At 44.1% G+C, this 13,725-nt stretch overlaps 1 protein-coding gene across 1 annotated transcript in view; it reads left to right on the top strand.

Moving 5' to 3' along the window:
- Positions 1-6,832: 6,832 nt before the first annotated feature.
- Positions 6,833-13,725, top strand: part of mbd2 (methyl-CpG binding domain protein 2) — a gene marked incomplete at its 3' end in the record, with an annotated part of 23,590 nt that continues 16,697 nt past the window's right edge. Inside the window, exon 1 of the mRNA XM_024141313.2 lies at positions 6,833-7,343. Within this exon, the coding sequence (XP_023997081.2) occupies positions 7,228-7,343 (116 nt within the window). The remainder of the gene's footprint in view (positions 7,344-13,725) is intronic.

Raw genomic sequence — 13,725 nt, 5'->3', positions numbered from 1 at the left:
ACCATTTCTAAAGCTTTGGGACTCCAGCGAACACGTCGACCAGAACGCGAACCACGGTGACAGCGAACCACGGTGACAGCGAACCACGGGACGCAACCACCGGTGACAGCGAACCACGGTGACAGCGAACCACAGGTGACAGCGAACCACAGGTGACAGCGAACCACGGTGAGAGACATTTAACAGAAATGGAGAACATTTGGAACAGTGGTGAACCTGCCCAGGAGTGGCCGCCCTCCAAAATTACCCCAAGAGCGCAGCGACGACTCATCCAAGAGGTCACAAAAGAACCCACAACAACATCTAAAAGAACTGCAGGCCTCACTTGCCTCAGTTAAGGTCAGTGTTCATGACTCAACCAGAAGAAAGAGACTGGGCAAAAATGGTATCCATGGCAGAAGTTCCGACGTGAAAACCACTGCTGACCAAAAATAACATAAAAGGCTTGTCTGACTTTGGCAAAAAAACATCTTGATGATCCCCAAGACTTTTGGGAAAAATATTATGTGGACTGACGGGACAAAAGTTGAACTTTTTGGAAGGTGTGCGTCCCGTTACGTCTGGCGTAAAAGTAACACAGCATTTCAGAAAAAGAACATCATACCAACAGTCAATATGGTGGTGGTAGTGTAATGGTCTGGGCTGCTTCAGGACCTGGACGACTTGCTGTGGTTGACGGAACCATGGATTCTGCGCTTCTACCAAAAAATCCTGAAGGAGAATGTCCAGCCGTCTGTTCGTGACCTCAAGCTGAAGCGCACTTGAGTTCTGCAGCAGGACAATGATTCAAAACACCCAACAAATCCACCTCTGAATGGTAAAAAAAAAAACGGTTTTGGAGTGGCCTGGTCAAAGTCCGGACTTGAATCCGATTGAAATGCTGTGCGTGACCTTAAAGTCGGTTCATGCTCGAAAACCCTCCAATGTGGCGAATTAAAACAATTCTGCAAAGAAGAGTGGGCCAAATCCTCCAAGGCGATGTGAAAGGCTCATTGCCAGTTATCGCAAACGCTTGATTGCAGTTGTTGCTGCTGAGGGTGGTGAGGGTGGCACAACTAGTTATTAGGTGTAGGGGGCAATACTTTTTCACATGAGGCCATGAATGTTCGGATTGCTTTTTCCCCTTAATAAATAAAATCATCACTTAAACTGCATTTTGTGTTTAGTTGGGTTATCTTTGTGTAATATTTACATTTGTTTGATCTGAAACATTTAAGTGTGACGTGTATAAAAATAAATCAGGAAGGGGGCAAATACTTTTCACAGCACTGTATATATTTACAAAATATATATGCGTGATTGGAAATGCTGAAGACAATTTCATGTGAGAAGCTACAATATTAAAGCTGATCTACTCCCTAAAAAAAACACTTATTTTTAACAAAAGTATTTTGCGACGGTGTGCACTAATGAATACGACCCAGGTGGCCATGCAGGCAGACTTCACAAACTGGGTGCTTTAGAAAAGTAAAACACTATCAAAGTCTACGACTACTCTTGCTCCATGTATCTCCCATGGTATCTCCAGATGGTATCTCCCATGGTATCTCCCATGGTATTCGTATCTCCCATGGTATCTCCCATGGTATGGTATCTCCTATGTATGTATCTCCCATGGTATCTCCTATGGTATGGTATCTCCAGTATATCTCCATGGTTATCTCCCATGGTATGGTATTCTCCTATGATAATTATATGTTAGCTTCTATGGTATGGATTCTCCTATGGTATGGTATCTCCCATGGTATCTCGTATGTTATGTATCTCCCATGGTATGTTTCTCCATGGTATCTCCTATGGTATGGTATCTCCCATGGTATCACCCATGGTATGGTATCTCCCATGTATTTAATTGTTATCTCCTATGGTATGGTATCTCCTATGGTATCTCCCATGGTATGTATCTCCTATGGTATGGTATCTCCCATGGTATGGTTTCTCCCATGGTATCTCCTATGGTATGTATCTCGCATGGTATCTCCCATGGTATGGTATCTCCTATGGTATGGTATCTCCCATGATATTTTATATGTTATCTCCTATGGTATGGTATCTCCTATGGTATGGTTATAATCCCATGGTATCTCCCATGGTATGGTATCTCCCATGGTATCTCGTATGGTAGCTCCATGGTATGTTTCTCCCATGTATCTCCTATGGTATGGTATCTTCCCATGGTATCTCCCATGGTATGGTATCTTCCTATGCGTATGGTATTCCATGGTATTTTTATATTTCATCTTGATGATCCCCAAGACTTTTGGGAAAAATATTATGTGGACTGACGGGACAAAAGTTGAACTTTTTGGAAGGTGTGCGTCCCGTTACGTCTGGCGTAAAAGTAACACAGCATTTCAGAAAAAGAACATCATACCAACAGTCCAATATGGTGGTGGTAGTGTAATGGTCTGGGGCTGCTTCAGGACCTGGACGACTTGCTGTGGTTGACGGAACCATGGATTCTGCTCTCTACCAAAAAATCCTGAAGGAGAATGTCCAGCCGTCTGTTCGTGACCTCAAGCTGAAGCGCACTTGAGTTCTGCAGCAGGACAATGATTCAAAACACACCAACAAATCCACCTCTGAATGGTAAAAAAAAAAAACGGTTTTGGAGTGGCCTGGTCAAAGTCCGGACTTGAATCCGATTGAAATGCTGTGGCGTGACCTTAAAGTCGGTTCATGCTCGAAAACCCTCCAATGTGGCTGAATTAAAACAATTCTGCAAAGAAGAGTGGGCCAAAATTCCTCCAAGGCGATGTGAAAGGCTCATTGCCAGTTATCGCAAACGCTTGATTGCAGTTGTTGCTGCTGAGGGTGGTGAGGGTGGCACAACTAGTTATTAGGTTTAGGGGGCAATTACTTTTTCACATAGGGCCATGAATGTTCGGATTGCTTTTTCCCCTTAATAAATAAAATCATCACTTAAAAACTGCATTTTGTGTTTAGTTGGGTTATCTTTGTGTAATATTTACATTTGTTTGATCTGAAACATTTAAGTGTGACATGTGTAATAAAAATAAATCAGGAAGGGGGCAAATACTTTTTCACAGCACTGTATATATTTACAAAAAATATATGAGTGATTGGAAATGCTGAAGACAATTACATTGATGGAAGCTACAATATTAAAGCTGATCTACTCCCTAAAAAAAACACTTTTATTTTTAACAAAAGTATTTTGCGACGGTGTGCACTAATGAATACGACCCAGGTGGCCATGCAGGCAGACTTCACAAACTGGGTGCTTTAGAAAAGTAAAACACTATCAAAGTCTACGACTACTCTTGCCTCCCATGGTATCTCCCATGGTATCTCCCATGGTATGGTATCTCCCATGGTATGGTATCTCCCATGGTATCTCCCATGGTATCGTATCTCCCATGGTATCTCCCATGGTATGGTATCTCCTATGGTATGGTATCTCCCATGGTAAATCTCCCATGGTATGGTATCTACCTATGATATTATATGTTAGTTTCTATGGTATGGTATCTCCTATGGTATGGTATCTCGTCCTATGGTATCTCCCGATGTGTTTCTCCCATGGTATCTCCTATGGTATTGGTATCTCCCATGGTATCACCCATGGTTTGGTATCTCCCATCGTATTTTATATGTTATCTCCTATGGTATGGTATCTCCTATGGTATCTCCCATGGTATGTATCTCCTATGGTATGGTATCTCCCATGGTATGGGTTTCTCCCATGGTATCTCCTATGTGATGGTACTCGCATGGTATCTCCCATGGTATGGTATCTCCTATGGTATGGTATTCCCATGATATTTTATATGTTATCTCCTATGGTATGGTATCTCCTATGGTATGGTATATCCATGTAATGCTCCCTGGTATGGTATCTCCCATTGTATCTCGTATGGTATCTTCCCATGGTATGTTTCTCCCATGGTATCTCCTATGGTATGGTATCTCCCATGGTATCCTCCATGGTATGTATTGTCTCCTATGGTATGGTATCTCCCATGGTATTTTATATGTTATCTTCCTATGTATGGTATCTCCATGGTATCTCCCATGGTATGGTATCTCCTATGGTATCTCCCATGGTATGGTAATTCCTATGGTATGGTATCTCCATTGTATTTCTATGGTATGGTATCTCCCATGGTATGGTATCTCCTATGGTACCTCCCATGGTATCTCCTATGGTATGGTATCTCATTTACATTTACATTTACATCTCCATGGTATCTCCTATGGTATGGTATCTCCCATGGTATGGTTTCTCCCATGGTATTCCCATGGTATGGTATCTCCCATGGTATGTATCTCCATGGTATCTCCTATGTATTCAGTTCATGGTATGGTATCTCCCATGGTATCTCCCATGGTATCGTATCTCCCATGGTATCTCCCATGGTGATGGCTATCTCCCATGGTAGGTATTCCATGGTATCTTCCTAGTGTATGGATCTCCCATGGTATCTTCCTATGGTATGGTATCTCCCATCGTATCTCGTATGGTATCTCCCATGGTATGTTTCTCCCATGGTATCTCTATGGTATGGTATCTCCCATGGTATCACCTAGTGGTATGGTATCTCCCATGGTATTTTATATGTTATCTCCTATGGTATGGTATCTCCATGGTATCTCCCATGGTATAGTGTATCTGTCCTATGGTATCTCCCATGGTATGGTATCTCCTATGGTATATCTCCGGTATCTCCTATGGTATGGTATCTCCCATTGGTATGGTATCTCCTATGGTACCTCCCATGGTATCTCCTATTGTATGGTATCTCCCATGGTATCTCTTTATGGTATGGTATCTCCCATGGTATTTTATGTTATCTCTATGGTATGGTATCTCCTATGGTATGGTATCTCCTATGGTTATGTGTATCTCCCAGTGGTATGGTATCCTCCCCATTGGTATGGTTTCTCCCATGGTATCTCATATGGTATGGTATCTCCCATGGTATGGTATCTCCTATGGTACCTCCATGGTATCTCCTATGGTATGGTATCTCATTACATTTACATTTACATCTCCCATGGTATCCTCTATGGTATGGTATCTCCCATGGTATGTTTCCCATGGTATCTCCCATGGTATGGTATCTCCCATGGTATGGTATCTCCATGGTATCTCCATGGATGGTATCTCCCATGGTATCTCCTATGGTATGGTATCTCCCATGGTATCTCCATGGTAATCGTATCTCCTGGTATCTCCCATGGTATGGTATATATCCCATGGTATCTCTCTATGGTATGGTATCTCCTGGTATCTCCTATGGTATGGTATTTCCCATGTATCTCGTATGGTATCTCCCATGGTATGTTTCCTCCCATGGTATCTCCTATGTATGGTATCTCCCATGGTATCTACCTATGGTATGGTATCTCCATGGTATTTATATGTTATCTCCTATGGTATGGTATCTCCCTGGTATCTCCCATGGTATGGTATCTCCTATGGTATCTCCCATGGTATGGTATCTCCTATGGTATGTATCTCCATGGTCTTATGGTTATGGTATCTCCCATGGTATGTATTCCTATGGTACCTCCATGGTATCTCCTATTGTATGGTATCTCCCATGGTATCTCTTATGGTATGGTATCTCCCATGGTATTTTATGTTATTCTCCTATGGTATGGTATCTTCCATGGTATGGTATCTCCCATGTATGGTTTCTCCCATGGTATCTCTATATGGTATGTATCTCCTATGGTATGGTATCTCCCTATGGTATGGTATCTCCTATGGTATGACTCCCATGGTATGGTTATCTCCATGGTATCTCCCATGGTATCTTCTATGGGATGGTAATATCCCATGGTATCTCCATGGTATGGTATCTCCCATGGTATCTCCTATGGTAATTGGTATCTCCCATGGTATGGTATCTCCTATGGTACCTCCCATGGTATCTCCTATTGTATGGTATCTGTCCCATGGTAATGGTTCTCCGCATGGCTATCTCGCCATGGTATGGTTTCTCCCATGGTATCTCCTATGGTATGGTATCTCCCATGGTATCTCCCATGGTATGGTATCTCCCATGGTATCTCCCATGGTATCTTCTATGGGATGGTATCTCCCATGGTATCTCCCATGGTATGGTTTCTCCCATGGTATCTCCCATGGTATCTTCTATGGGATGGTATATCCCATGGTATCTCCCATGGTATCTTCTATGGTATCTCCTTTACCACTATTCAGCCAGACGGTTGGGTTTCAGTTAGAAATTGTTTTGAGTGTGCGCYAGAGCGAAGCTATTTAAAGACAAGATGGTGACATGATCTGAAATGGTGACATGACGAAAATGTAGAATTAATTGAATATAAGAAATAGACTAGCCATGTTGAAGACTGCTTTAGACTATGCTATCAATGGAGTTAGAATTCTGTATGAATATAACTATACAGAAGGTTGCTTTGCTGCGCAGCCGCAGTGGCAAATCTGATACAACTACACCGTTCAGATCATTTGATAGGAACTTTTCTCTATTCTCAGAAAAAACATTCCTAATCTGGAGGAGTTTAAAGAGGAGATGCATCTTTAGAGCCTTGGTTTTGCAGCACTTTCATCAACCTCTACATCACGCGGCTATGTATAAGCCAATGCTAATACTTGCAGAAACATTCAAATTGAAGAATTTTCAGAAATAAACGGTTCAACTTGATAATTTTTTTAAATATTTTTTTTAGGTTCATATTTTACTGAATAAGAATGGTATTTTCTCTGTAAATGTTGCATCACCGCCTAGGAAGGGAGGAACCCCGTACAGAATTAGGAATTGGAAATAGGATCTCTTATGGGGAAGCGAGAAGTGACGGGACGTTCCAGAGAGGCGGGGCGTTGCTGTAGCGAGCGGTGCGGTTGCCAGGCGCTGGGTCAGTGTGTGGGAAGTGCTGAAATATCTCAACGTCACTGCCACCGCCGCGGTCGAGTACTGAGATACAATTGCCGTGTCTCATAGTTGGATAGTTGAAGATCAAAGAGGGAAAACCTGTCAAACCAACGATATAGCTATCTATCTACCGAAAGTCCTCGATACAAATCGCGGAAATAAGAAGTTCCTAGTTTCGCTCTGGTTTCAAGTAGTTAGCAGTTGAAACGTTTTTTTAGGTAGCTTCACGTTCACGTTAGGTCGCCAGGTCAGCTGTATTTATTAACACGTTGTTGTATTCTTTAGCTATTTCGTCGGTCTTGAATAACGATTGGGGTGATTCCCAAACGTAAAGTATTGCTAGATGATTATGGAGAAGAAGAGGATGGATTGCCCCTCTCTGCCACCGGGTTGGAAAAAAGAAGAAGTGATCCGGAAGTCAGGGCTCAGTGCTGGCAAGTGTGATGTGTATTACTACAGGTAATGATCGATCATGAAGATAGATAACAGTACCGTTGGCTATCTTGAAAGGTTCACAAGTTATGATAGTTACTTAGTTGTCTGATTAGCTACAATAACTATTTTCCAAGGAGAAAAGTATGGGCTAAAGCTAACTAGCTAGCTAAACCTTAAGCTTGGGCACCCACTCACACTCAGTGCCACAATGTTGCTAGTTTTATGCTATCAGTGTGAACATTGTATCAAAAAACTGCACAAGTACAGTAGCAACATTGTATCACACATTTTGTATTACCAGCAGAACTTCAAATGTATCTTAGTTTAGACTAGAGATAGTGAGATTCTGATTTATGAAAACTATTATTTGGTCACTTGCATTCTTGACCGTGTCTCATCATGTGATTGATATGCGTGATCAAATCAAATCAAATTAAATGTATTTATATAGACCTTCGTACATCAGCTGATATCTCAAAGTGCTGTACAGAAACCCAGCCTAAAACCCKAAAACAGCAAGCAATGCAGGTGTAGAAGCACGGTGATGATCTTGATAAATGACACCTCTGAAACTGAAACTCTGTTTGCAATCTAGGCTAAACCATTGGAACTCAGCCTTCTGTCTAAAGTACATTATCTGTGCGGCTAATTCCTTGGCAATTTACAACATGGTCCTTCATAAATGGTCTATAAGCTATAGTTGGCGTTTATGCTTTTGGGACTCTTCAAAGCTAAATGACAGTTCATCTTTTCATTTAGCTGCTTTGCTGTAGGCCTTCACCTTCCTCAGTAACTCATTGATTGGTTACCCAATGCAGGCCCTGTCTGGTTTGTGGCCTCAAAAAAGGTGTCCAACTTGTTGCTGACTATATGTGTGCCTGTGTTTGGGGGGGGGGTCAAGATTCAAATAATCAAAACTATGAAAGTTCTAAACCATTTGTGTGTGTTGTGATCATGTGCGTTCCTTCCACCTGGGAAAATCTGACTGAAACACAGCATAAGCATTTCTTTCTCCTCCCTTCGAGGAGATTCCGATTGAGACGGATTGATAGCGTTTGTCTTCCAGGTAGATCTAAGATCAGGGTGGTATACTACAACTAGATGTTTTGCTTCGTTCATAAAACTAAACTCAGATATGTTTTTTTTGGGGGGTTGTTGAGTCAAAGAGACCATGGCCATTTTCAAGTTTATCTTTTAAAATTAAAATTAAAAAACAATGATATTTTGGCAAGTTAGCTGGCTAAGTCATTGATCCTGCTTTATAGTATACCCCTGTGTAATGATCAGCATGAACAACAACTTACAACTGAAAACAACATACTAGGCCCCCCCCCCCCCCCCCCCAGCTCAGTGTTTTGAAGGCAATGCCCTCGGCTGGCCTATTGCCTCTGGAGTGTGACTCCGGCTGCATCCTGGGGCCTGGGCCAATGAGCCTGCCTGCCTGTGTACTCTACACCCCTCCCTCCCTCTCACTGGTGAAAAACATGCCTCTCATTCTTATTCAAATGCTATGATCCCAGCAGCGTGTGAGAAGTGTTGGCCGTGGGGTGTTCGTTTTTTTGAAAGCTGTTGTAGCGTAGCTCTCGTGTCATAGTGTGAAGGTCTTGTTCGATGGTGTGTGTAGACCTGTGATAGTGAGTGTGTGTGGTTTTGTACGACTGTGTGATAGTGTGGTGAAAGCAAGCGAGGCCTTTGGACAGTCTCAGGTGCGGCCTTGTCAGTGTGTATCTAGGTGGTTCTGACATCCTGTACTGGCCGGCTCTGTGTTTGTCCCTTCTCATGGAGAGAGAGCTGCCAACAACAGGGACTGGACACACACTGAGGAAGAGCAGACTATTCTACGCCACACAGCAGCTCAGCACCTATCCACTCTGATTGGTTGCTAAGCGGAAGCTTTTGATCCCAGAATTCCATGTGGTGACGCTCCAATTTAAAACTCCTGTCTCAACAACAATGACTAGATTTATAGAATAACCTGAAGCACTGAGGTTGTGTAGAAAATATTGTCGGCCGGGTTTCCCCTTGTAAAAATACATAAATATATATACATAAATATATTTATATAAAAAAAATATTTTTTTATTTAATTTGAAAACACAATTCAACTGCAGTGAAGCCACTTAACTATCCAAGACCCCCACTGTCCCCACTCCCAAAACCTGCCCCCCCCCTCCACCCCCAAAACCTGCCCCCCCCCTTCCAGCCACCATCCCCTCGTTCACAAAGCAAGTTCTTTGCATGTCGTTGGTGCGTGGGCTGTTGGGGGAGGGGTGTTGGGTGGGTGTATTCCATAAACTGTGTTGTTGTATAATGAGCCTTAGCCTCAGGAGAGACAGGCCTAGTACTAGGCTAGTCCATGGAATGACATGTGGGGAGGTCGGCAGCAATCCCTGAAGTATATATTTCCGCTTCTCTTCAGCCTCTAGTCTTGATAGTGATGTTTGTTATGACTCAGTCATGCGCTGTGTCCTAAATCACACCCTATTCCCTACACAGCGCACTACTTTTGACCACAGCCCTATGGACCCTCGTAAAAAAGTAGTGCACTATCTAGAGAATAGGGTGCCATTGGGACACAGACCCCTGCTAGAGATGTTGTATTATGACTCAGTCAGGGTTCGAGTCATTCTGATCCGATGTTCTTCACACCTCCCTCAGTCAGCCTGGTACGGCAACTGCTGGTGCTCCGACCACAAGGCGCTACAGAGTGTAGTGCGTACAGCCAGTACATCCCTGGGGCCAAGCTTCCTGCCACCCAGGACCTCTATACCAGCCCTGTCAGTAGAGGGCCCTAGAAATTGTCAACGATCCAACCACCATAGACTGTTCTCTCTGCTTCCGCATTGCAAGCGGTACCAGAGTGCCAAATCGAGGTCCAAAAGGCTTCTTAACAGCTTCTACTCCAAGCCACAAGACTGCTGAACAGCTAATCAAAGGGCTACCCAGACCCCTCTTTTACGCTGCTGCTACTCTCTGTTTATTATCTATACTAGTCACTTTAACTCTACCTACATGTACATATTACCTCAATTACCTCAACTAACCTGTGCCCCGCACATTGACTCTGTTACCGGAACCCCTGTATATAGCCTCCGCATGACTCTGTACCGGTACCCCTGTATATACCTCCACAATGACTCTGTACAGTACCACTGTTATATAGCCTCACATTGACTCTGTACGGTACACCCTTGTATATAGCCTCCACATTGACTCTGTATCGTACCCCTGTATATAGCCTCCACATTGACTCTGTATCGTGAACACCCTGTATATAGCCTCCACATTGACTCTTGTACGGTACCTCTGTATATAGCTCACATTGACTCTGTTACGTACACCCTTGATATAACCTCCACATTGACTCTGTACGTATACCCTGTATATAGCTCCACATTGACTCTGTACTGAACACCCTGGATATAGTCTCCACATTGACTCTGTACCGGTACCCTCTGTATATAGCCTCCACATTGACTCTGTATCGTAACACCCTGTATATAACCTCACATTGACTCTGTACTGTACCACCCTGTATATAGTCTCCACATTGACTCCTGCTCTGTAACCACCCTGTATATAGCCTCCACATTGACTCTGTACCGGTACCCTCGTATATAGCCTCCACATTGGACTCTGTACCAGTACCCTCTGTATATAGCCTCCACATTGACTCTGTACCGTACCACCTGTATATAGCCTCCCACATTGACTCTGTACGGTACCCCCTGTATATAGCCTCCACATTGACTCTGTACCGGTACCCCCTGGTATATAGCCTCCACATTGACTCTGTACCGGTACCCCCTGTATTTAGCCTCCACATTGACTCTGTATCGTAACACCCTGTATATAGTCTCCACTTGACTCTGTACCGGTACCCCCTGTATATAGCCTCCACATTGACTCTGTACCGGTACCCCTGTATATAGTCTCCACATTGACTCTATATACAGGAGGTACGGTACAGTGTCAATGTGGAGATATATACAGGAGGTACCAGTACCTCCTGTTATATAGTCTCCACATTGACTCTGTACCGGTACCCCCTGTATATAGCCTCCACATTGACTCTGTACCGTACCCCTGTATATAGCCTCCACATTGACTCTGTACCGGTACCCTGTATATAGCCTCCACATTGACTCTGTACCGGTACCTCCTGTATATAGCCTCCACATTGACTCTTGTACGGTACCCCTGTATATAGCCTCACATTGACTCTGTACGTACCCCTGTATGTAGCCTCCACATTGACTCTGTACCGGTACCCCTGTATATAGCCTCCACATTGACTCTGTACAGGTACCCCCTGTATATAGTCTCCACATTGACTCTGTACCGTACCCTTGTATGTAGCCTCCACGTTGACTCTGTACCGGTACCCCCTGTATATAGCCTCCACATTGACTCTGTACCGGTACCCCCTGTATATAGCCTCCACATTGACTCTGTACCGTACCCCTGAATAGCCTCCACATTGACTCGTACCGGTACCCCCTGTATATAGCCTCCCATGACTCTTACCGTACCCCCTGATATAGCCTCCACATTGACTTGTACCGTACCCCTGTATATAGCCTCCACATTGACTCGTCAGGTACCCCTGTATATAGCTCCACATGACTCTGTACCAGTACCCCTGTATTAGCCTCCACATGACTCTGTACGGTACCCCCTGTATATGGTCTCCACATGACTTTGTACCGTACGTCCTGTATATAGCCTCGCTATTTTATTTTACTGCTGCTGTTGAATTATTTGTTTACTTTTATTAATTTTGTAAAAACTTAACGCTGTTGATTAAGGGCATGTAAGTAAGCATTTCACTGTATGGTCTACACTTGTTGTATTCGGCGCATGTGACAAATACAATTTGATTTGATTTGAGATGGAGTTCCTGTCTTTTCCCACATCACCTCAGTCAGTCCCAGAGATGTTCCTGTCTTCTTCCCACATCACCTCAGTCTCCCAGAGATGTTCCTTGTCTTCTTCCCACATCACCTCAGTCAGTCCCAGAGATGTTCCTCTTCTTCCCACATCACCTCAGTCAGTCCCAGAGATGTTCTGTCTTCTTCCCACATCACCTCGTCAGTCCCAGTATGTTCCTGTCTTCTTCCCACATCACCTCAGTCAGTCCCAGAGATGTTCCTGTCTTTCTTCCCACAACCTCAGTCAGCCCCAGAGATGTTCCTCTGTCTTCTTCCCACATCCCTCAGTCAGTCCCAGATTCCTGTCTTCTTCCCACATCACTCAGTCAGTCCCAGAGATGTTCCTGTCTTCTTCCCAATCACCTCAGTCAGCCCAGAGATGTTCCTGTCTTCTTCCCACATCACCTCAGTCAGGTCCCAGAGATGTTCCTGTCTTTTCTTCCCACATCACCTCAGTCAGTCCCAGAGATGTTCCTGTCTTCTCCCACATCACCTCAGTCAGTCCAGAGATGTTCCTGTCTTCTCCCACATCACCTCAGTCAGTCCCAGAGATGTTCCTGTCTTCTTCCCACATTCACCTCATCAGTCCCAGAGATGTTCCTGTCTTTTCCCACATCACCTCAGTCAGTCCGAATGTCCTGTCTTCTTCCCACATCACCTCAGTCAGTCCCAGAGATTTGCTTCCTGCATCACTCAGTCAGTCCCAGAGATGTTCTGTCTTCAGGCTGTTGGGAAGGTAGGCAGGACTGAATACTGGATCTGAGGCAGAGGGGAGAGTACGGCTGTTGTGAGACTGTGGGATCGGGCTCTGGTGTCGTTAGGCTAAGTGGATAAGGTTTTGACAAACATGTTTTTATGAGTAGTCGTTCTCTAAGTAAGTGGCCTCCTCGCCATTGTTGACACTTGAAAGGAAACTTGAGGTGAAATTGAATCTTTCAGAGTTAGAGTGAACTCCACTAGACTCTTGCCCTAGAGGTTTGTAGAACAGTAACTGAGGTCAGGTAGTAAATATCAGAGGTTATGGGATTACTACTACTCAGTGCTAGGTCACACACACACACACACACACACAGCATTCGCTCTCTCTCTCTCTCTCTCTGTCCTGACTGTGAAGCTGAAAGAAATGCTACAGAACAACATGTGACCATGCTTACGGCTATAGAATAACCATTGACCAGTTGTAGGCTACTACTCATTGGTTTGGTAACTGGCAATGCTTGATCCGACCGCAAGGCGCTACAGAGGGTAGTGTGTACAGCCCAGTACATCACTGGTCTGAGCTCCCTGCATCCGGACCTCTACACCAGCGGTGTCAGAGGAAGGCCCTAAAAAGGGTCAAAACTCCAGCCACCAAAGTCATAGACTGTTCTCTCTGCTACCGACGGCAATCTATGCACCAAGTCTGGAAACAACAGGACCCTGAACAGCTTCTACCCCCAAAGACATAAGACTGCTATAGTTAGTCATAGTTAACC

The sequence above is a fragment of the Salvelinus sp. IW2-2015 genome, unplaced genomic scaffold (genome assembly GCF_002910315.2).
Source record: "Salvelinus sp. IW2-2015 unplaced genomic scaffold, ASM291031v2 Un_scaffold2491, whole genome shotgun sequence".
NCBI classification, from domain to species: Eukaryota; Metazoa; Chordata; class Actinopteri; order Salmoniformes; family Salmonidae; genus Salvelinus; species Salvelinus sp. IW2-2015.
The sequence above is the reverse complement of the archived record's forward strand: the minus strand, read 5'-3'. Positions and strand labels throughout refer to the sequence as shown.